Source organism: Punica granatum, chromosome 2 (genome assembly GCF_007655135.1).
Source record: "Punica granatum isolate Tunisia-2019 chromosome 2, ASM765513v2, whole genome shotgun sequence".
In the NCBI taxonomy this organism is placed as follows: domain Eukaryota; kingdom Viridiplantae; phylum Streptophyta; class Magnoliopsida; order Myrtales; family Lythraceae; genus Punica; species Punica granatum.
In genome coordinates this window covers 35828901-35853402 of record NC_045128.1, presented here as the reverse complement: position 1 = coordinate 35853402, position 24502 = coordinate 35828901, and the positions used below count along the sequence as shown (strand labels likewise).

Here is a 24502-nt window from a genome sequence, read left to right as displayed (position 1 = left end):
CCTATTTATAGAAGACCAATACTAAGCTCTTGATGAGGTTGTTCTTGAATGTCTCGGTAAAACGCCACAATTTTTTTTTTCCCTTTTTCTTGATGGTAGCCATCTCTGTTTAGGATATTTACAACAAGACATAAGAGCTGCAGTTTGGATTGCATTGAGGCAGCAGTTGAGAGTTCTATGCAATTATTACACATAGGTGGTGAGAGACCTTGCATCTGATATCAACTTATTACCTACACCATTCACTTGTTTTACGTGTTTTACTCAATGCGTATAATTTCATCTGTAATATGCTAAGGGCATATCCTTTGTCTTGATAAGATTCAGAAATATGCCTGAAGGATGTATTCTTGCTATTTATTGTTAAATACATCCAGACATATGCCTGAAGGATATATTTGATGAGACAACGCAATCATGGCTGACAGTCTTGAAGCTCCACTAAAAGCTCCACAATGGATAATTTTCCGAAAATTGAAAGAAAGGTTAATCCAGCGATCGGATCACAGGTTAGTGAAAAAACAAAGCTCATCACCACGCCTGTTGTGATTGATTCACCTTTGTTTCTCAATCATCAACCGAATCAGCGGATAACTTTGAGGTGGAAACTTTTTATCTATGTGCATGGATGAATCCATTTGGGGTCAATAGTTTCTGATAACACAATGACCTTCAGGACGCATTCGTTTGGATGATGGTCAAAAGAAAGAATTGAAGAGTCCAAATGGAAAACGTACAAAATGTAAATAAAAACTAGATGGCTGATTTTGAGGTATAGGCTTGTAGAAGAAATAAAGCTGAAAAAATGCAGAATGTATGTAAGGTTTCTCTTTTCTTTTCCTCTATTTCACTGTGTGATCCATTGATATGTATTCACAATTTGTGATGTGATCAAATTCCTTCAATCACACCAAAACAAGTAGTAAATTTAGTTAATCTAACTTCAGAATTTACAAGGAATGAAAGAGAATATAAGACATGCTGATGTACAGAAAAATGAGTTTCCATGTCAAAAACAAAGTCGCAGAGAGTGTTTCTGGTTCTGTTTTGTGCTTTCCTTATGATCAGCGATTAAGATCCAAAATGAAGGGAAAACCAATGAAGGCATTTGAAGCCAATTGTTAAAGAACAAAATTCTAGAAAGTCAAACTAGATGGATCATCTTATGCCTCATCTATACATAGCATGAACTGTGGATCGCGTGGGATTCTATAAATCATATGCCTCATCTAATAACAGATGAACAGACTTTGTTAGTGGTGATGTTGTGAATGAATTGCGTGGGACTCTTCACCGAGAGAGCACGCACTTCTGGCAGTGGATCGGGAAGGGACTGCCCCTGTTAGTGCTCATCAATGGCATTCCCGACTATGTGTTGAAGGCAGATTTGCCTCCTTGAGCTGGGGGGAGCAGCAGGGCCCGGGTCATAGCTGGAACCAGGGCTACAAATTCACTGCTTACTTTCTCAAGTATTGAAACAGAACCAAAGATGAACTCGTGTCGGACATGAATCTTTTGATGAGGGATCACTGAACGTAATAACTTTTGTTTCCAGGAAATAATGTTGATGAGCTGTGGAGCGATAATAAGTTAGTTTATGAGAATATTGCTACTAAACTGGCACCAGCATATTTGAAACTGAATTCACGTGGTTTTGTCCGCTGCTCTGAAGTTCATTTATTCCGTGACTGGTTAAGGACAGGTTAAAGAACAACAGACAACAGCAGGTGTCATCATCAATTAGCTTGGAAGCTAAAGGAAAGCTGAGCGAACTTTGATTTATCGTGATATAAGTCTAACCTTCTTGTCAGTAATAAAATTAAAACTAGTAATCATACTGAGTTCCTTCTGGCACTTTCAGAATATACACAATCTCATCAATGTGGACTTCTAAAGGGAAGACAGCTTTGCCGGTTGACAGTTGCCAGATCTTGGCGTATATACAGGTATTCTTAATCAGAGTATCCATGTTCTTGTCACAAGATTGTAGGTAAATGATGATAGTCGCACGATAAACTTGGCCTCGTGCTAATTTCATTAAATTACATCCTTGACTAAACTATGTTTAAGTAAGTTTGATTAGCTAGTAACAAGAAAATAAGGGATATCTCAAGGAGAATTAATGCTTTTATAAGTGATTTTGGCTGCATGGGAAAAGGTTAGCATTACCAACTCATGCTGAACTGACAAAGTCTGTGTTAAAAGCTGTTGGTCAGTACCATTGATGATAAGTATTTGATGTAATCTAGGCCTGCTTGTGTTCTGCGGTCAAAGAATTTATGATCACAATGCTATTTCTCTATGGGATCTTGGCATTCAATCGGTAATAGATCAGCCGCAAACCCCTAAAAAAAATAGGATCATTTTTACTTTGTTATCTAGCGATTCTGCTGCCTTGTACGCTGTGAAGATGTCAAACAAGTTTTCCGTGGACCCAAATCGCAAGTTTTATGTGACTTCTTCGTGCACGAAATGACAAGCTGTCGACTTAAATAGCAAGTCACCTTACCGATGAAGGAGGTGGCTTGTTTTCGATGGGGATTGGCATATGTTCTGTTTTCTGGAGTTGTATCAAAGTCGAGCTAGAATTCACACCGATACTAACCAACCTAGGACTTTGAAACGATTACTGTACAGATAAGTTCTAAGAGGAGAAAATGAAGAGAGGACATTTTTTTTTTTAAATTTACGGGGCTGATGTGAAAAGGTTCCAGAGAGATTTTATCCCCGAGCAAATCTCGGAGACCATCTTTGTGCATTCCGACATTACAGGACAACCTACTGATACAGTCAGTCTATCTGAGAGATAGAGCTGATAGATGGGCGGCAATAATATGCCCCATTTGATAAGATCAGTGACTACAAACAAAGAGAAGGGAAAAACTATGTAATTGTTCTAGTAGGCATTGTTGAACTGGAAATACCACCAAAGCAAGGCTTCTTGATGCCGGTCCTATAAATAACCTAACACCAAGAGTCTTGCAACCCAAGGCAATATGAATCGCACCCTACTTTTCGAAGCCAATATGACTTCCTTTTTTATGAAGAAACTCTCTCTCTTGCTCCTGATGCTCGCAGTCGCTCTTGTCCCAATCAGGGCGGCACGGTTTGCTGCATCTTTTGGCAATCCGGGCAGAATCAAATCCGGATATTTCGCTTACCCTCCCATCCAACCGCGACAAATCGACTACAAAGTCATCGACAACTCCACCAGCCCTGGAAACAGCAGGTTCAAGAATGAAATCGGCGAAGACAATGCCCATTATGGCGTGATGCTTGGCAGTGGATATGTGTTCAGCCTCCTTGACATACACGTGTCTGAGGGGAAAGGCTACACAGAGGTAACATTGATCGTCGAGAGCTTCAGAGAGGCTGGGATCGAGGTCTACCCTCTTGAAGTCGCCAGCACCATAGACAACTACATTAGAGTGAACTCCGACTACATCCAATCTTTTGAAGGGGATGCCCTGAGGGAATTCGAAGGAATCATGTACCACGAGAGCACCCATGTCTGGCAGTGGACTGGAAACGGTCAAGCCCCACAGAGCCTACTGAATGGTATCGCCGACTACGTGAGGTTGAAGGCTGGATTCCCGTCCGTGAACTGGGGGGAACGAGGCTCAGGCGATAGTTGGGACCAGGGTTATGAAGTCACTGCTTACTTCCTCGAGTACTGTGGAGGACTCAAGGGCGGGTTTGTTGCACAGTTAAACGCTATGATGAAGGATTCCTACAGCGACAACTTCTTCGATTCACTGCTTGGGAAGAGTGTCGATCAACTGTGGAGTGACTATAAACTAGCCTATGGGAATTCTCCTATTGCGTCACCTGCTATGCCTCCAGTGCCAGGAAACTGAAAGACCTCAATATCCATAATTTCCATTTAAAAACCCTAAAACTGAAGTCCCATTCAGTTAATTATTATTAGCTGAAAACTTATATGATTAGTACCCAATAACTGAGAGTCATATGAGGACTTGATGGGACAGACTACCAGCTTTCATGTGCGAAAAATAAGCAGTTTGTCAAGGTCCTTAACATTTCAGTCGACGCAGTTTGTATTTCCGCTGTATTCTCTTCTCACTTATGCTTACAATAATAAAAAAAATTCTGAGGCATTGAGCAGAGAAAATGTCTGTCTGTAATTCTGTCTGTTTTCTTAAACCGTTCATGGCATTCTGTCAAGGTCAAGCGTGATGCTCTGATACGGCTCTATGGTTTAAAGCAAGCAAATGATGTTCTGAATAATCTTCTTTTCCAGTTCGAACATAATCTAAACCAACAGTTCACAATAATTTTCTTAGAACAGTAAGTTACAGAGCTTAACCAAATCTTGTGTTTCGGTATATCTTCTCACTCTTGTCTGATGTGGGTTCTCCTTCCGGCAACAGTCCTCATTTGCACTGCTTTTTTAAACATCCAACCGAACAAGAAGCAAATCCCAGTCGTAATTAAGAAACCTGATACTGCACTGACCTCGAAAGGCAGTCTCAAGTTCTTCATACCCTGGAAAAGTTCCTGCAAGGTCGACGTCAGTCCACATGGTTCCAAGTAAAGGCCACAGAGGCCGTTGTTCCCTTCAAAACTCGAATAAGGATATATGGGGAATAGGCCTTCCTCAGGAATTTTTCCGTAGAGTTTGTTGTGAGAAACATTGAAACTCAACATGAACCCGAGTCTGTCAAAAGACTCAGGTACTCTTCCAGACAAACTGTTGCAGGACAAATCCAATGTGTCCAAGTTTCTCAGCCCCGACAGACTCTCAGGAATGTAGCCCGAGAACTTATTATTTTTCAGCCTCAAGACTTTAAGCTCCGTAAGATTCCCGAAAGCAGGCCAAATGGGTCCTCTCAGCCAGTTATTGCTTAAATCCAGTGTTGGTGGTACAATTTCCCTAAGGGCTTTCATTCTCAAGGACTTCGCGCGCTGCCTCATGACAAAAAATGGAGTGCTCACAGAGGGGAGATCTCTGAGGCCTCGCAGTTCTGTTAGGCGCTCTGGTACTTCTCCGGTAAAAGAATTATTGGACAGATCCAAATAATAGAGGGAGGGAAACTCACTGATCCAATCAGGGATTCTCCCACTCAATCGGTTCCCTGATAAATCGAGGACCTGCAAATTCTGGCAACTGCAACTTAACCACGACGGAAGCGAACCTTTCAGTCTGCTGTTCGAGGCAGCAAATCCCTTTAGGCTGTAGAACTGGAAACTGGCGTTCACCAGGATTTCTTCATCCCTGAAACTCATACTGAGGAACAGAGATTCTAAGTTTTTGCAATGTTGTAGAGTCTGAAGTGCTGAGGACAAATTAGTGAGACTTGTTCCTGAGAGAGAGAGCCCTCTCAATGACTGAAGGCTCTTAAAACTCGAGGGAAGCTCACTGGTGAAATCATTGTAGCCGAGATCTAAAATGATCAGTTCACGGCAAGTGAGTAAACTCTCAGGAATTAGGCCTTGGAAATTATTGAAACTAAGATCGAGATAACGCAAACTAAGCATTGCAGAACAGTTGATATCAATGGGACCATACAGGGTGTTATTGCTAACATCGAGCAAGGAGATAGATGGAGAGTTAACCAGTGAAGCTGGCAAAAGACCGGAAAATGCATTTGAACCAAGCGAGAAGTGCTTGAGCCTTGATAGTCCCTCGAAAATGTCAGGAATCTCGCCAGAAAAAGAATTGTAAGAAACATCAATTATCTCAATATTGAGGAGCTTACTGATTTCTTCACTGAGTTCCCCAGAAAAGCTATTCATCTGAAGTTGCAGTTCCCCCAGATTCAGTAGCTGGAAAAGGCTCCCCGGCAAGTCCCCGGAGAGGAGGTTCTGTCTAAGAGAGAGCTGTTCCAGAGAAGTACACTTCCCGAAATCTGCTCGTATATCTCCATAAAAGTAGTTCTTGGCTAGATTAAGAGCTCTGAGGTTAAACGAATTACTACAGAGGGTCGTCAGGCTCATTGCTATCGGCCCAAAGAAGTTGTTAAATGAGATGTTTAGCGATCTAATTGAGGGTAGATTGATCGGGCAAGGAAGATGACCACCTATAAAGTTGTAACCCAAATCAAGGACCTCGAGGTTGTGCATCTGGAACAATTTCCAGGGGGCGCGAGTGCTGAGAGAGTTGAGTGAGAGGTTCAAAAACCGCAAAGATTCCAAAGCCGTCACTGCATCACAGATCTCTCCGCCGAGATTTCTTCCCCCGAGGTCCAAGGCGACCACCCGCCTTGACCCTGAGGTGGAGTTGTCGCAAGTCACACCAGTCCATGAGCAGCAGTCAGAGGTCTGGCTTCCTCCTCCTCCCCCCCACCCATCGATCGGAGTTTTTAAGCAACTGGAGAAGCCTTCCAATGCTTCCAAGTCACTCTCATGGCACGTTTCTCCATTCGCGCTGCTACGAGCATGCACCAAACAGAGGAATAGGAGTAACAAAGAGACGAAACAAGGAGAGGAGTCTGATAGATCCATGTCCTGCCCAAGTCAGTCATTTGAGACAAAGAGGATCTTTCGGACGTGATGGGAATCATTTGGGAGCATCAAAGACGTATAATAAGTAAAGGCATTGTGGGATCCGAGGTTGGCATCCCTGTCGAAAGCCAACTAGGACAGTTGACTTTGATAGCAGCATGCTAGCCTGTTATCATTGAACCTACCACTTGAATGGAATTGCATACCATAAACATTTCAGTATCTCGATGATTTTTCCGAACTCAGTTCAGGTCTGATGGCATTACATATCTTTGTTTCGTAAAATTCGGAAGGAGGCAACATGAATTCAATGATAAAAGTATCAAACGAAAGCATATGAGGACCTTCCGGCAGTGTGCTGAACCGCAAAAGCAAGACTAAAAAATTCGGTCAATCAAATAATTAACAAACAGCCTTCAACCTATACAAATGGCATTGAAAATCTTATTACCCGAGTTACATATGGTCAATGAGCCACCATCAGAACCAAACTTTCTCGAGGTGATCGAGACTAAACCCAAAATCATGGTGATGGCAGCACTAGCTGAATGACTGCCAAAACTTACATATCAAAGAAAGCTGCTTCCCAAGGAAGAGGGAGAAGGTAAAAGAATTATCAGCTTCGTATTATACTTTCCCGAAGCTTTTCCGAAACAATAAAATTATAACCACTATGCATGCGAATGTATTAGCGAAGGAACAGGATTTTCGGTCAAAAAGACATGCCCAGAACCCGGACTTGCACATATGTTGAACAATATGTTAATAAATTTCCCGACAATAGTGCAGAAATGACAGCGTACAGCTCAGAATTCAACTGTCGGATAGTGACCGGGCATGAAGGAGCGTCCACTGCCATTGGAATCGACGGCAGGATAGAAGGGGGACTGCAATTCACCTGAGTGAGATGACTTCCGGCTTTTTGGGTTCTTGGGGGAAGCAGAATACAAATCACTGGAACTCGTCAAGTATATTGATGAGGAAGTTAGCCCATGAATCTTCGGTAAACCTGTTGAGTCAGAGCCCAAGTTGTAGCCCTTCTCAACTGTTTCAGCTTCTAGTGGCAATTCATCCAGTGTCTACAATGAATGAAAAAAGAGTCAAAATTACAGCACATATAATTCAAAGAAAATGCAGATAATACATGAATTTTGACTAAAGTTTATTTAGGTCAAGACTTGAGGGCGATGTGGGATTCAGAAGCTCTGGATGAAAGAACAGACATTACAACTTACATCCTTTGTTCACCAAAAAAAAAAAATCCCTTTATACTAACAAAATTGGTACAAGTAATAGCCTACGATAAACTTACCCGGAAAGCCTGTTGAAGAACTCGAAGCGTTTCCCTGGTGCGTTTTCTTTTCATGGCCACCTCATCAGGCTCCTGTAACATCTCTTCAAATAGGTTCTCCCTGTTTTTATTAGACACAGAAGAAGAGAGCAGTCACTGATCAGTCAAGATGCAGAAAAGGATATATAAAGTTAACATGCAATAAGAACTCAATGTTATAATCTCATTAGCTGTTATTGCACCTGTAAAGCTTTTTAATGAAAATGTTGTGCAGTTCACGCTTTGCATGGTTCACCTGAAACAGACAGAACAATTTCTCTCAGCATAGGCTTGAAAGTGCATAGTATAACAGGTAAAGTTTAGTCACATCTCTAAGGAGGTCAGAAAAAAAAGATCTGAAGAAAGCCAGAAGTCCATAGAACTCACCAGGAAGTGCATAATTGCTTTAGGAATGGAGTCCTCGATATTTTTCCGTACAATGTCATAATATGATCTAAGCAGCAGTTTCGTGACTGCAATTTCAATAGTCTCCTGCTCAGAGTGGTTTTCTGAGGGCCTCAGAACAGTAGGTGGCTGCAAAACAAAATAGATCATCTCCGAATGCGCAAGTCTAACCTAGGAAAAGTTTTCCCATACATAATAAAGCATGTAGAATGAGAGGGTCCAGATCTATTAAAGGAAAAAGCAACCCCTACCTCCCTCAGATGTATCATAGACAAGGCTTGCTCCATAGTCTGAACAGGATCACTATGTGGCTTGCTTGTTGAGATTTCTTTGGCAGATAAACGGCTATCACTACTACCAAAAATTGATGAAATTCTCCAACTGGAACCACTGGTATTTCCTGATCATTTACATCACCTTTAGAATACATGCGCTTTTATATCTCTTCTTGATAATTGAACAGTGTAATAGCTAACAAATATATTTACAGAAAAGTGCCTTTACAAAATACTCTTCAAAAGCTTTTTTTTTTTTAGTTTTTCCAAGGAATATATAGCTGCCAGACTAGGTGGAAATGGCGATGGATTTTTTTCTTGGCAAAAGAATTACCTATAGATGCCCCTTTGTCATTGTCTGCAACTGAGCGAACAGGCTGCCCAGCAAATAAATAGGAGATACATCACATAAAGATAACTATTCCAAGTGACTCAGTAAAGTCAAATGAAACTATGACTCACCAGATCGGCAACAATGCCATTAACAGGTCTTGCAAAGATTGCCGGAGATTTAATTGTCCTTTCAGATGATGGTGCCTTATCAAGCTCCACACCATCCTAACATACATATATTTTGAAACCTTAACCGCCTGAACAATATTAGGGATTTATAAGAAAAAAAGTAACAATAAAACTGGCAGATACCTTCTGCCTGGAATTAGGTATTGGCATTCTAGAGGCCTTGATCTGCTGCAGTGCTGTTTCTACAGCTTTACTCCCACCAATGAAATTTGGGTGTGATGTGTTTATGTAGTCCATCTGTCAAATCAAATCTCTTCATATATCAACTCATAAGGATGAATATTACATTTCTTTCCAAAGCTATAAAGGGTAATTAACTACAGGCAGACATCCGCATTATGATTGTATTAAATGAGTAACTAAAGCCATAAAAGAGAATTAGGTTTCAGACAGTCAAAATGGATACTGATTATCAAAGTGTACCTCCATCTCGATAATGTGACGAATCATAATTTCGGAGGGCTCAAGGCCTTCACGAAGAAAGTTCCCTAAAACTTCATCCATTCGCTTTCTCAAAACTGGAAAACGCTGTAGTTCATTTACCATACACTTGTGGCTGATCTGAAAGAGAAAATTGAATTGGAAAACCATGAGACGCGTAAATAGGAATTGCTCTAGAATGAAGATGAAATCTCAAGTAAGCAAACCTTCATCAATTCATCATATATAAATCTGGCACACTGAAGACTAGGATCTAAAAGACGAGCTATCTGCCTTCGCACAAGAACTTCAAATGGAACCTACAGGAACAAGATCAACCTAATTACTAAGTCGAAGGAATCTCAAGAGGATGACTCACAAAATTATTAGATGGGCAAGCATATTTACAAAGATAGGTTCCAGACAAGGTCAGGATTGATTAGATCTACCTCTGGAACAAATAAAGCAGATTTAGGACCAGTTGCATTCTGAATAGCAGTCCGAATATCATCATCAGTCAAGTCCTCGCATGGATCAACCTCCTACAGAAATCCTCAGAATCAAAAGAATGTCTCAGCAAATTAAGTTCTAGTCAACTCAAGTATACTTATTTATCAGGAAAATTCATAAGCCAATAGAGGAATTTTAGCGAACTCAGATGCAGGCATGAATAATTCTCTTTACATTAATATGAACCTATGTGTGAAAACCTAGGAGCTGATAACACATGCACTTCATCCATTGTTAAGAATCATAGTTAAGATACATTTCAGGTAGCCTATACAAATGGCAATACGTAACAAAAGATAAAAATCACACTGATCACTCAAAACAGGTAAGAAAAAGAAACACAGGCGAGCTTCAAAATAGGCACACCTCTAAACTCTTGACAAAAATTGATTGAAAAATGTAGTGTATACGAGCTCCACCAGAAAGCTCAGCTGTTGACATTTCCTCATTTTTTCCTTCCACCATTGACGAAAAGGCTGTTTTAAAAGAAAAACGTGAGTTCAGATGAGGATTAAGTGTTCTGATACTAACTGAAAATTAAGGGAACAATATGAATGGGATTTCTAGCAGCCAAAGCTTAAGGAATAGCCAGACGAGATACCTTCAGAGTATTTTGACAGAATGTTCAGAAGCAGAGCCCCTTGACCAGCCTATTGAACAGAGAAGATCATCTCTGTGAGCGTAAAAACCATATAGGCATAATGATTTGACAACTATTTTCAAGATACAACAAATACTGTGTAGAAATTTAAAAAAAAAAAGTGACAGCACAATCTGGTTTGGTTAGAGATCTAGAATGCACTGCAGATGCGTAAAGACAGTCGTTCTAATTAAAATTGCCTTGAGATGCGAAGATCAAAAAAGAATTTTGCAGGGTCAGTCTCACAGAGAAGAAACTGTTAACAAGAGAAAAGGCAGAACCAAGATTCTCCACTCAATATCAATATACAGCATACCTTTGATTCAGTGATTTCTCCATAACTAGCATGCTCCTTTGCAACAGAAACAAGTGCAGAGCTGATGCGTGATTTTAGCCCTGGAAGTACTGCCTTAATATGCTGTACTAGAATCTGCAAACAATAAAGAACAAAGTGTCAGCTGCATTCAAGAAACTGACTGCAAATAGTTCTCAGGAAGCACATCCAGATATCCACATTAAATACTTGAGCATTCTGAGGGCTAAAGGGAAGCAGAATTGTTCTAAAGGTGATGTTATCCATGAAACAAAATAGAACTAATGTGATCAATAAGCAAGCTAGCAAGACAACGAGATAAGCTGAAAAGTAGAAGGAATTAGCTTCATATGGGAACAAGTGTCAGAAGTGCATTAGAAGAACATAGGATGAAGAGAAGGGCCAAATGATTCTTATTATACATATTAAATTAACACATTTGACGTGATTTCCAAATCTTGCTGTTATTAAAGGTTTCACTTATGCTGGCAATGCAAAAGAAAGAATTCAATTGGATGAATTTTTTCCTTTCCGTCTATCATCAAATACCATAATTTGTTTCCAGTTGGAATAGACATAATTCAGCACGTATGAAACTGCAGTTTCTTTCATGTATCTGAACTAATTCTGCATCAAACATCACCTGATTCAACTTCTTTGCCAACTGAGGGATACCACACCGATCAGCTAGACCATTGTAAACCTAAAGAGAAAGTTGAAATATTAATAAAAGGAGTGCAATTGGAAACAACAATAAGAACCACAGGAAGAAGGGCCATACTGGACGACTACGGAAGAACTTTTCCTCTGCCACTAGAGCATCCTTGACACTTCGATTAAGGATGATGTCCTGTTCAGGCAATCACATTTACTGGCCATATTACAATGTGTACCAAAGATAGAAACACAGCAGGAAATTAATTTATATACGAGTAAAACCATACCGCATAAAGTCCTTGCTAATGCGGATCAGCAAATTTCATAAATATTTTACCATTTGAAATCAAACAACAGAACTTCCATTTTCCAACACATGAATGGTGCTTGCTACTGCACATGATAACCTTTACGATCCAATGAAGCAGGACATTTATCACCAAACACAACTATTTTCACCATACTTCTACATCTAGAAAGCTGCCTTAAATAGCCTGCTCTCTGCAACAGTCTGACCAAATCTTGTAGAGCAGAAATTAATCCCCCCAGAAAACATGTCAACTAACCATACAATAAAACTTGGATACATTTGTGCTACCATGAAAGGAAACAAAAACTGAATAAAGAAACAGTGACCCTGCAGTAATTAGAAACTATATCTGCTCCTATAAGAGCAACCAAATAAAAATTCAACAAGAAAAGAAAATATAGCTTCATATGCGTAAGCAGAATCATACAGACAAAAAACATCCTGGTCTAGATTGCATCTTTTCTGTGCTAGAAAAGTACCTCCTGACTCCGATTTACAACCCCAACATATCCAAGACGAAGAGGAATCACTTTCCCAAGTAACAGGTTGCGTGCATCAGTACCTCTATCCATAATATCCAACTGAACTCGCAGAGGAAAAGCAAAAGAACAAATTCGTCAAAGAATAAATTTACATAAATTCATAAAACAAAAGAAATGGTGTCTTTAAGTTTGTGGCTGCACCTTCGTGATTACTCCTATTGTTCGATGACCTGAAAGGAATATATAGATGAAAGTCGACATTTAGATCAATTTTAACAGGATATGAATTGATGAAATATATAGGAAGGGCAAACTACCATCAGGATCAGCCATTCCTGCCATCTGCAAAGCATCTGAATTGGCTAAATCAGCATTTGCTGGTGATACTGCTAATATCAAGCAGCTTGGAATTTTAATGTATGACATGATCATTGTTCGGATTCGGGCCTCAATATCCGAGGGTTGATCGCCCACTGGAACCTTTGTCAAACCCGGCAAATCAACCAATGTAATATCAAGAACATTTGGTGAAAAAATCTTCAATCGAATCTGCTTGTCTATGACCCCTTTGTTACCGCCTGCTTCCTTGTCTGTCTCAGCCTGTCATCAACAGAAGGTGATGTCTCAAATGAATCTGATTGATTGTCTCAAATGAATACAAATTCCTCAACCTTATAGCTAAGCAAGGCATATTGCTGGAAATAATTCAGTATCATATTCATTCACAGCCTTAATCAGTTTTACACATCCTATATAGTCTTACCCATAAGAGTAAGAATCTACAATTGTTTCTCAATTTTAAATAACATATCCGCAACTTCAGATTTTTTCCAAGATCACTTTCCTCCCTGTGTTTCACTGTGAACTATATGCTCCAGCTGAGCTGCAGAATCATGTCGAAGACAGTGTAACATCCATCTGCAACTACATCATCACAGGATCAAATTAGGCGTTTGCCCAGGAAGAACAGACTACAACAACCATATAGGCCTGTTGCTCATCAGAAGTTTTCACTTCCAACATTGCATCTCGCTGCCTGCTTGTTTTCGAGTTCTTCCTTACTTTCCAATTAACGGAAGGAGAAAAATAATACAGTTCATGAAAATGAGAATTCGAAAATGGAAAGGTTCACACTCAGGACCACCTCACTGTCTCCACTCGTCCACAAATTTCTACGAACAAGCAGCAACACAGTACCTCAATTTCCCTCCGGATCTCGGAGAAATCGTGGAACCGCTTCCCAGGCAGGTGGAGGAACTCCCCGTATTCCTCCTCCGTCCCATCGGGCTTGCGCTTGGTCTGGAGGAGCTGGAGCACGAGCGGCCGGCGGGTGCAGATTTCGGAGCCTCTGGGGAGAAAATCACGGCCGACAAGAGCTTCGAGAACGCTCGATTTGCCACTGCTCTGGCTCCCGACGACGGCGACCTGGGGGAGCTCGATGGTTGACTGGCTCCCGAGCTGCGCGAAGATGTCTTGGAGCTTGTTGACAATGGGGATCACCGAGTGGCCGAGCGGCGACGCCGAGGACGACGTCGACTGGGACGGCGACGGCGCGGCTGGTTCTTCAGCCATGGCGTGGGACCGGATCCGCCGGAAGTCTGGGAGGTCAGTAGGGTTTTGGAGAGGAACGCGCAATGGTAATCAGAGAGAGAGAGAGAGAGAGAGTGATTGATCGATTGAGTTTGGTTTTCGCGAGGCTCAGAGAGAGGTTTTGAGTTAGCGTACGAGAAAAGTGGGGAAGGAGCTGAGCTAGGGATTAATTTCCATGCTCCCGGTGTACGGTGCACCTTGATAGATGCTCGTGGGCCCCACGCAGTTTTGACCACCCGTGAACAGGCAGGAAGCCGACCGGAAGCTTCATTTCCATGTCCGGCCACGGTCAGTCCTTGCGGACTGCGTTGGATCGGATGCTGCCACAGGCACCAGGTGCACCGGGAGCAGCGTGAAATCAGACCAGAGAGAGGGAGGACGGTGCCCGTCGGGTGGGGGCTAATATCCGCACGCACCGTTCATTCTTTAATAATTTTTATATTTTTTGAAAAATTTTCGAAACTAAATTTATTTGATTGTTATTGGTTATATATTTATGATTTATGATAAATATAAATAAATATTGTGGTGATTAATAATTATAATTATTATTCATGGATATTAAATTCGTGAATTTCAAAATTTCAAACTTCCCATGGTTCAACTTGTTCCCTAAGCACATAACAAAGAAACTTGTTCCGCAAGAGATCATATATCCAAGATATGGCTTGGCTTCCCCGATAAAATCAAAAGTAGGATCTAGAATCTAGTTTGTTTGTTTACAAAAATAAATTTTTATTAACTTAACTTAGCTTAAATTTTTCTTCAATTAAACAACACAATTATTACTTAATTATCTTTTTTAAGATTATCTCTCATATTTTTTTTATCTATTATTATAATTGATTTTTTTAATATAAAATTCTCTAAACTATTCAACACTTTTCATTAATTTCAATACTTTTTTCGCAATTCATCGACGTAATCATTACTTTTTTATCTTTTTTTTAAAAATTCTCTCATATATTTTTCTCAACTACTTTTATCTTTGTCTCTTTAAATCAAACTAAATTAAACTAAATCGAATTAAATCAAATTTAATTTCGTTACCAAATATCATGTAAGTATATGTGCATAAAAAACAGTAGATCTAGGGATATTATTAGCATGATTATAAGATTCAAGTGTTATAATAGAAAAATCTTATCGAAATTAATAAAAGATCGAACTTTCCTATTTAACTTATCATGAAAATTACGTTATTCTCTCCTTTAATGCTAAACACACACTTGTGATTATCAAAGCATATATCAAAATAGAGCATCTGAAAAACCGGTCGTATCATCATCTTAGGAAGAAGTTTTATGGCCTGTTTGGTTTGTGGGAATTGGAGGGAATCGAAATTCCCATTCCGGGCTGATTCCATTCTAGCGTTCCTCAGTGCAAATGAGGCCGGAATCGAAATTCTCACGGAACCCCAATTCCGCAAAATCGTAGAATTGCAACTCCCCCTAACTCTCTTAAATTTGCAATTCCGTGAAATCACTTATGTTTAGTCTTTTGATTTTAATTGGTTTGTAATGATTGTGTTATTGAATTATGAGAAAAAATTGTGAAAAAATTAAGAGAATTTAATATCAAAAATTGAATTGAATATTTAATAAAATTAAAGAAAAATGTAAAAGTAATAATTGTGTTGAAAATAAGTAGAATTATGTGGAGTAAACTTAAAAAAATTTAAAAAACCAAACAGTGCCGTAGTTGCTGCCGCACGACCTTCTCCTTCAAACTTATGACCAACCTCTCTTGGTTGTTCTCGTCACGAAGAGGCCAGATCTGGACTCATTAGGCTGAAATCTCATTGGCAAAGGTGAGTTTCGATCGGAGAGAGGTCAGCTCGAACCCCAGCCTTGCCGAGACACAATTTGGTGTCAAACTTTTAGTGCGATTCTCTCTTCTTCTTCCATGGCATTGTCGCCTCCATCATCGTTGTCGTCGTCTTCTGCCTTCGCCGCCTCTTTCGTCGACAAAATCAACGGAAGCCCCACATTAGTGAGAGAGAGTTTACTTTCTCGCAGCTCAATTTAGGTTAGCTAGATCAAGGGCTCAGACCCTTGGGCTTGGTTCAAGAGGGTAGGGCAAACCCACCAGTGGTGCTCATGGGCCTTGTGGCTCCCGGAGCCGTGGATAATCGGCTCTGCAAGTTTGAAGCTACACACTATTCTTCTTCGTGATGAAGAAGATGAACAATGTCATTTTTTTCGTTTTCCTTTATAAATCAAGGGCACTTTTTGTCTATTTGATTCTGTGTTATTCTATTTCGAACCAATTCCGAAGTACAAACAAAACAAATTTTTGAATCAGAATCTCAATTCTCTTCATTTAAATTCCCTCCACTTTTCAGTTATATTCCTCCAATTTCATTCCAGTGAATCTTATAGTGTGTTTAGTTTTAGAGTTGAGTTGAGTTAAGTTTTGATTTTAATTGGCTTATAATGATTGTGATGTTGAATTACGAGAAAAAGTGTGAAAAAAATGAATAGATGAAAAAAAATAATGGTTGTATTGTTGAATTGTGGAAAAAATAATGAATAGTTTGAAAAATTTATTATTAAAAATTGAATTGAATGGTTAAAAAAATTGAAGAAAAATTAAAAAGTAATAACTGTGTTTTTTATTTTTGTTATGTAATGAGTAGAATTAAAATTAGACTTAAAATTTTTAAATCAGATTGCGAAATCAAACCGACTATTAATTCTTCGGACATGACAGGGTAGGTTCCGAACCTTTCGGTTGATTCCGTTTTCTTAGTTGATTGATGATGAGATAAGTCATACGATTCGAATGAATATGAGTGGGCCCCTGACCGAGCCAATCTCTTCTAAGGCCTAGCCCAGCCCAACCCGGCCCAGAAGGACTCGGTATATATTTATGTTAGTCGGCCCGAATAATCCCGTACAGCCGCGTTTACCATTTCTATATCCACACATCCTTCCTCTCTATTTGACTCTCTCTTGCTCTCCGCCGCCTCTCTCCGTCTTCCTCATCACATCACAACATGCCTCGCCGGAGCTCCGGAGGTTTGCTTCTCCTGCATATTCTTCTCCTGCTACCTTAAGCTAGATCTAGGCGTTCTTGGTTTAGCTCTGGTCTTGCTATGCATGACGCGGGTTGTTTTGATTTTGGCCCGGTTCATTAGATACACAGGAGGATGGAGTAAAGTTTGAATTTTTAGCTTCGGTTTGTTCTGGGTTGGATTTTTATTTGTTTCTCGTAAGATGGCTGTCAGGTGAAATTATAATATGGTCTGTGAATTTTTAGCTTTAACACCCATGTTTTGACCATTCTCTTTGTTCCACGATCTGGGTCTTGCTTGAGCTCAGGCTTTTCCCTGCTCAAGATGTTCTTCTCGATGGTTCCGACAGAGACCCTTTATAGGAACAGGTTGGGTTTGGGAATTATCTGGATGTATGTTCGTTGGGCATTTCATTGTAGCTGCAAAAGAATACACAGTATGTTGCATCTGATGAACATTGCAAAACAAATGGTTGTTGGTCAGATAGGCTGTGTTCGGGCTGTGGAGTACTTCCAGTTTCTGTTTTCTCATACCTGAATATGTTTAGATTTCAGTTGTTTGTAGTTGGCTTTCTATTTTCGAGAAAAAAAAAAGAAATATATTTGTAAGCGAAGAGATGGAAAGCTGTAGTTTTTGGGAGTTCCTCGCAGAGGTCCAAGTTTACACTTATGATGATAAGTTTGATATTTTCTCCCTGTCCTGCTACATACTTTTGCAAGAATTTCCAACCTTTTTCTGTAATTAGATTTAATGAGTCTGAAGCGTGAGTTTTTATATAATTCCGGTTCTATGTCTTATTGATTCTTTGTTCCAATTCGTACTTCACCTTTCAGCTTAGAGTTTTACTTACTGATATACTTGACTAGGGAATTTTGCAAGGATGTAGCTTTCTCGATTGCTGTGTCGATGTTTGTTCCATTGCTTGCTTCTCGACCATTTTCCTTTCTTCTTATAGGGATGTCTTTTGCTCTTACACTATGTGGTATTTGCATAGATTTCTCATGAATCAATTTTGGAACTCTAAACTTCTTTATTGTCAGTCAAACAGTATATTATTGTTTTTACCATGTAAATCGTTCTGCAGGACGACCTGCTCCTCGTGCAGCACCACGCCGTAGCCCTCCTCCTCAACCAGGTATTTGCACTCTGCATGAGGATTGAATTCTTCTTCGTTAAGAATTTCTGCTGTTTCCTTTGATTGTTCCGTAGCTGTATAGCCGTTCTTGATATTCCCTCGCCTCTTGATCTCACCAACCAATGTGCTTATCTTTTTATCCACTCTGTATAACTTCTCTTTTCCTTGGATGCAGTGCATCATGCTCCTCCTCCAGCTCCTGCTCAGCCAAGTGGCGGCGGATCTATTCTTGGAGGCATCGGTTCAACCATAGCTCAGGGTATGCCCTGATGTCTCTGTCTTAGACATGGTTTATACAAAGGAAAGATATGTCTCTTGAATGGAATTGATATGTAGAACAATCCTATTTTGCATGACAATATTATCTTGCATGGCGATTCAATTCCGTTCCCCACTCATTGCTTCATTCAGTAGTTGGCCTTGTAACCATATTCGAAGGTATTCCTTCATCTACACATCCTACTTGGTCTGAAACCTCTAATCCGTTCTAGAACTCTTCCAACAGGAATGGCTTTTGGAACTGGAAGTGCTGTGGCCCATCGCGCTGTAGATGCTGTAGTGGGACCTCGCACCATTCAGCATGAGAGTGTGGTCACTGGCGCAGCCGCTGCTACCCCTGAAGCCGCCACCAACAGCACGGGTGGTGCTGATGCTTGCGGCATTCACTCCAAGGCCTTCCAGGACTGCTTGAACAACTTTGGGAGCGAGATCAGCAGGTGCCAGTTCTACTTGGACATGTTGACCGAGTGCAGGAAGAACACGGGCTCTATGAGTGCCTAAGACTCTGCAACCTCGTCACATTGTGGCCATAGGAACCCTATTGTCTTTATTGGAAATGTTATGAGGGTGATGCAGACCGCGTCGTCTTCTGCTATTTCATTTCCATCAATAATAATTCCGGACGGGACCTATGTGAACTCGATTTCTCTATGAAATTGGCTATGGCACTTGGATTCAAGGGTTGATTTGCCTTTGATCAAAACCACAATTTGTCTGTTTTGTCAATGTTGTCGATCAGATTGGATCGTCTCTGCAACGAATTAATGATATTGAACCTTTTGCACATTGTCATTGCTACATCGTTGATGAAGGTCTCATATGATATCAAAGAGTCGGTCTATGGGTTTTGTCATGGCAAAGATGGCATTGAACACTTTCAGATTGACAATTGCCAAATCTTCCACTTTTCTTAATCAGTTGATGATAACATATCGAACAGGTGCCAGCAAAAACGGTCTCATCAGTTACCGATGATCCTGTCTTTCCTCCAAACAACTGAAGTATTTGCAAAATTTTCAGGGGACCCAATTGGATCTCATTTTTCAAAATCTCTTTCAATTAATATCCTCAACTTTTCATAATTTTTTTTTTTTTATTGAAGGGTGATGGAATTATCATCACAATGGAGTCCCTTTGAGAAAGCTGATGCAGAGTGTCCTCCATGCCTCCTTGTCTGGCTCACATGCCCCAATATTAGCCTTCAAGTCGTCAGCATACGACTCCTGATATGGACAACCAAACAATGCATCACGAAGATATCATGAAAAACTCGATATAGAAACTGTAAAATTATCTGATTGATGAGACTGAGTGGTATGATACGCTAGAAATGGTGCATGACATGTACCGTGATGAGCGTCTTCTGCAGAAGGCGGTCGATGAGGTGGAGAAGGATGTCCTTGGTGTACTCAGGGTGGCCCTGAATCCCCATGATGTGATCCCCGAAGCTGAACATCTCGATGCCGGTCTTGTCAGAGAACGCAATCACCTCAGCTTTTGGAGGCAGTTCCTTCACCTACAAATTACAGCGCCATGTGATTAACGAAGATTTTTTCACATCATCCAAGGATCAATATCGAAACTATGCTGCAATGTGGATCCATGTGATACTTCACAGACCTCATCACGGTGGCATTCGATGATCGAGAGCCCGGACGGCAGCTTAAGAGATGAGAAGAGCTTCGATGTTGCTGACGGCTGCACATTTCTTAGCCCGATGTCCCACGATTTCGCACGCCCAATTGTGCCTCCGAGTGCACGGCTCAATATCTGATCACACAGAAACAATCACAACCGAGAACGCAATCGCTAACAAATGGATTGTTCATCCTAACATCCGCATTTGTAATCTCCAGAAGACCGACCGCATACCATTCCCAGTTGCGGTGAAAGGAAACGTAAACACTCCGTTCATATGAAAAGCATGCATAGGGCATAACACATATCAGCCACGTGATTTGTGAGCAACTTGAGGGACGCATACCACCGACCGAACCGACGGATGGCATATTTGTCACTGACCCACAAAAACAACAGATCGATTAGATTATTGGCCACCACCTCAGGGACAGCGTTTCTTTGTCTGGCCAGACTGACGAAATGGCCCACACTAAACTACCCCGTGAAATGTTTGGTCGATGAGTATTTTCAAGTGAACAGCAAACTGATTGTTTCGTATACATTTCGCGTTGAAAGGATTTCTAATCTGATCACAGAGATTGATTTCAAAAGGAGTTACGAACTTTGAAGAGAGCGTACGTTCATCGACTCGAGGATTTGGTGCAGGGGCACCTGAGGTATGCACAAAAATGGACAAATGAGTCATCCATTTGATTACCGACAGCGTTTGATTTCCTCTTTGCCCCCATGAAACATGTGCTTGCGTTGCCTAATAGGCCTTATCGTCTTGTCGACAGCCAGCAGCAGGATAAGTTTTCTTTATTCCATAAGAAGTAGATCTTTAGTGACGTGGATTATTTTATTCTTAAAAAATAATTTACAACATCTAGCTAATTAAATGGTGCTCGTGACGCACTTGTTGATGTTTAGTTATGGAATATGATCAAAGAGAATTTCTAAAAAATATGCTATGAGTCAATAGCTGATAGTTTACTTTACATAAGACTCCAAACACTGAAAATAGAATAAATCGCTAAGCCCCATAGAAACCCTAATTATAATATGGCAAGAGTGACGGAAGATCTTAATAAACAAGGAAAAAGAAAACCATGAAGTCGTGGCCAAAATTGGCCGATGGCCGACAGCCACGTCAGCGACAGATAATTTTGGTTTGATCAGTTTTCTAATGACAGTTTATATTGTCGTTAGCACAGAAAGAGCTTCATGAACATACCAAAAGAGGAACAAATACAAAAGCGGAAATTCCATATAAAATGGAATTTTCAAATCTAAAAAGAAAAAAAAATATCGTTGCTAAAGGCAAATTAAACAAAGCACTGACATATGGTCTCTTTCTGATCTCGCACGCTCTTGATCCTCCTAATGGCTAGGATTTAAGTGAAATTATTTACATCGGCTAATCGGTTATAAATTCATGGCCTTCTATTTTAGCTAGGAAAGAAGAGGGAACGACGAATACATGTAAAATGTGGATCGACTGATCTGCTAGTCTATACAATAGGAGCAAACGAATCTCACTTGCCGTGAGATTTCGAGCGGTTCATCTAAGATTGGGCCACGGATAAATACTGCGTAGGACCAAATCTGATGCCTAATTCAGAGGAAACTGTTGGGCCGGTTTCTCTCCTATATGGAGAATGATGAGGGCGGGTGATGGAAGTAATCCCACATGGAAAAATTGAGAGGAAATCCATAAGTTTATAAGAGATAATGGTCTAGCAACCCATTGGCTTAAGCTTTTGGGTTGCGGATGGGCCCAAGTCTCAAGTAAGCCCATGGATTTTTCCCAACAGTGGTATCAAAGCCCAAGGTAACGATCATGGAGAAGTGCACACGCTATGCGTGGAAACCCACACCGCGCCAAGGCCCGAGTGTAGAACTCGTGGCTAGTGAATGGCCTAACAATTGGTATCCGAGTTCGGAAGTAAAAAGCCCGGCTCGAAGTCCTCCATATAGTCCAGAATGGGGGGGAATTGTTGGGCCGTGACCTAACAATTGGTATCCGAGTCCGGAAGTAAAAAGGCCGGCTCAAAGTCCTCCATATAGTCGAGAATGGGGGGAAATTGTTGGGCCGGTTTCTCTCCTATATGGAGAATGATGAGGGCGGGTGATGGAAGTAATCCCACATGGAAAAATTGAGAGGAAATCCATAAGTTTATAAGAGATAATGGTCTAGCAACCCATTGGCTTAAGCTTTTGGGTTGCGGATGGGCCCAAGTCTCAAGTAAGCCCATGGATTTTTCCCAACAGAAACCAACGGCAGGGGAATCACATGTGTGTTAGTGAAACTGAAAATGGTGTTTGAGCAGAAATTGTCAGCACTTGGACCACAGATAAATTCACAAAAAAAAATGGTAGTAGTTTATTTTAATTTAATCAATCAAAGAGTATTTATGCAGGTTCACCTAATATAGCTTAGCTAAGTGCCTGCCAGACAGTACAGAGTCAGCAGCGTATCTTTTGCGGGGGAAGATATGGATCTCACAATTTAATTTGTCCATACGTATACAGCTATGAAAGATTGTATGCAATCTCAAACCACGAGTATATCATATTGAAATAATATTATTTCACCAGACAACACTATGCGGGGTTGAGATATATGAAAATAGGCAAAACAGGCACAATATGTTGTTCCATCGTCGTACAAGAAGCTATCATACGGCCATCTGGAATGCACGATTCTATTCGCACGTCCCGCGTTTCTTGTCATATCAATCAATAATCACCTACCCATATCTAGATGGAAGATTTTTTCTTATCCGGAGAATCCTAAAATATATCTCATTATTATGGTTTTAGTTAATGACTCGCCTAAAAAATGGACGGCCGAGGACCGACCACTCGAGCCAAAAGGGATTTTTCTCTCTTTATCAAGACGACATTTCATCCCAAAAATCTTACATAATCTCAATTTATATGGCGTAAAATAGGCGAGCAACCACGAAATATGTAGAAATAAAAGGACATGTATGGACTTTGGAATTTAGTGGGCAAAATGATTAGCTTGGCCGTCCAATAACTAAAGTCACATGCATATTTTCCCCCATTTCGCATGATCCAATAGCAAGCCAAGATCAAACGTCACGGACGTCCGTACCCTTAGCAATTTGTGCGAAGTGGCACAATCAATTCTCGACGCCTAGCCATCTTCCCGTTGGACCGTCCCAATCAACTAATTAATTTTAATTAGGCACGCCCACCCAAATCATGTCATATGCTAAAAATTAAGACTCGATGACCTTCCATGATCTCATCGGGATAGACGTTGCACACAGTGATACAGCTAGAGAAGAATCCTATATATTCTTCCCGTGGCAGGGAGAGATTCTAGACTCGAGTTTCAGCTCATCGGAAATCTAAAAATACTTTTTAGTATGAAATAGCAAGTGGCGAGTATTTTTTATATGCGACGCGAACGTAATGATATGATAATCACTCATTACACCATCTCGACTCTCTCCCTTCCCTAAGAAACCTTGGTTGTTGTCGAACTAAGTACGGAAAAAGTGAGACACGACGAACAATGTACCATTTCGCATGCTACTAATTAAATGCATGCATGCATCAGAGACATGATCAGATCAACGGGAATGACTCATTCAGTCGAATGGTTCCGAAAAATATTATCAGTTTAATATATTAATCTGAATTAGCCCATATGATGTGGGCCCCGCCCCCTATTAATCACCTCGACCCGCGGCTGATTCACTGTATATATGATCAACTTTACCATAACAGAGAAAATTAATTAATTGATTGATTACCGAAATGGTAAATTAAATTAAATTAAATTAAACGAATTAATTAATTAATTCAATAAATTACCTGGTGGCCAAAGCAAATACCGAGGACCTTCTTCTTCAATGAGTCCAGCTTCTTGAGGAAATCCAGCAGGTCATGGATCCATCGGTCGCTGCCATGGGCGTCGCTGCAGCTCCCGGTGATCACGAACCCATCGTACAGCCCAATCTCCGCCTCGTCCCGGGGGAGCTCCCCGCGGGTGACGCGGAACACGTCCCACTCCTCACCGGGCCCGGCGAGCATTGCCTTGAATACCCCGAAATACCCCGCGTACTTGCTCTTCACGTACTCCGAGTCCTCGGCGCACAGTAGCACCGCGAACTTCCTCAGTCCCATCTTAATTCCTCTACAACGGGATCAAACAATGGATTGCCGGAGAGAAAACGAGAAAGTGAAAGCTTTGGCTGGCAATCTCTCTCTCTCTCTCTCTCTCCCCCCCAATACTTTGGTATGAGTATGTCGGGAGGGAGGATGGTTGGGTTTTATAGAGACGAGGGACTTGAGAAACATTTTCCAAAATATTTGTTTTCTACTTTTCATTTACGCAGAACTTTTCAGTTTGGTCATTGAGTTTTCCTTTCTTCTCAATTTTCTCCAGTACTTTCATAACTTTGTTTTGGTCACACCAAGTGGTTCGAGAATTCGTGTCCGATGTGACTCGAATTGCTGATAATTTACGGAGGAAGTTGTCTCGATGAAATGGACGTA

The 24502-nt window shown here is 40.7% G+C and overlaps 5 protein-coding genes across 5 annotated transcripts; 2 read left to right on the top strand and 3 right to left on the bottom strand.

Annotated features, from left to right (window-relative positions):
- The first annotated feature begins 2971 nt into the window (after window positions 1-2971).
- LOC116195484 lies at window positions 2972-4145 on the top strand. The gene has a single exon (XM_031524714.1). The coding sequence runs from the start codon at window positions 2997-2999 to the stop codon at window positions 3855-3857; it is 861 nt and encodes a 286-aa protein (XP_031380574.1). The 5' UTR covers window positions 2972-2996; the 3' UTR covers window positions 3858-4145.
- LOC116195483 (phytosulfokine receptor 1-like) lies at window positions 3766-6695 on the bottom strand. The gene is made up of 2 exons (XM_031524713.1): window positions 5721-6695; window positions 3766-5405 (listed from the first exon to the last, which is right to left on the bottom strand). The coding sequence occupies exons 1-2, from the start codon at window positions 6463-6465 to the stop codon at window positions 4354-4356; spliced, it is 1797 nt and encodes a 598-aa protein (XP_031380573.1). The 5' UTR covers window positions 6466-6695; the 3' UTR covers window positions 3766-4353.
- A 169-nt stretch (window positions 6696-6864) lies between these two features.
- Window positions 6865-14031, bottom strand: LOC116195482 (dynamin-related protein 3A). Its single transcript, XM_031524712.1, has 20 exons — window positions 13527-14031; window positions 12647-12929; window positions 12531-12559; window positions 12327-12428; window positions 11662-11730; window positions 11524-11583; window positions 10884-10997; window positions 10529-10577; window positions 10294-10403; window positions 9867-9959; window positions 9645-9737; window positions 9421-9558; window positions 9121-9234; window positions 8938-9033; window positions 8810-8852; window positions 8452-8600; window positions 8183-8329; window positions 7999-8051; window positions 7778-7877; window positions 6865-7544 (listed from the first exon to the last, which is right to left on the bottom strand). Exons 1-20 carry the CDS (start codon window positions 13899-13901, stop codon window positions 7272-7274), a joined length of 2490 nt encoding a protein of 829 aa, XP_031380572.1. The 5' UTR covers window positions 13902-14031; the 3' UTR covers window positions 6865-7271.
- A 2756-nt stretch (window positions 14032-16787) lies between these two features.
- LOC116196231 (coiled-coil-helix-coiled-coil-helix domain-containing protein 10, mitochondrial-like) lies at window positions 16788-19058 on the top strand. The gene is made up of 4 exons (XM_031525858.1): window positions 16788-16939; window positions 18020-18070; window positions 18246-18329; window positions 18576-19058. Exons 1-4 carry the CDS (start codon window positions 16918-16920, stop codon window positions 18848-18850), a joined length of 432 nt encoding a protein of 143 aa, XP_031381718.1. The 5' UTR covers window positions 16788-16917; the 3' UTR covers window positions 18851-19058.
- A 173-nt stretch (window positions 19059-19231) lies between these two features.
- LOC116196230 (gamma-glutamyl peptidase 5-like) lies at window positions 19232-24266 on the bottom strand. Its single transcript, XM_031525857.1, has 4 exons — window positions 23819-24266; window positions 19970-20119; window positions 19698-19865; window positions 19232-19572 (listed from the first exon to the last, which is right to left on the bottom strand). Exons 1-4 carry the CDS (start codon window positions 24128-24130, stop codon window positions 19468-19470), a joined length of 735 nt encoding a protein of 244 aa, XP_031381717.1. The 5' UTR covers window positions 24131-24266; the 3' UTR covers window positions 19232-19467.
- Window positions 24267-24502: the final 236 nt, after the last annotated feature.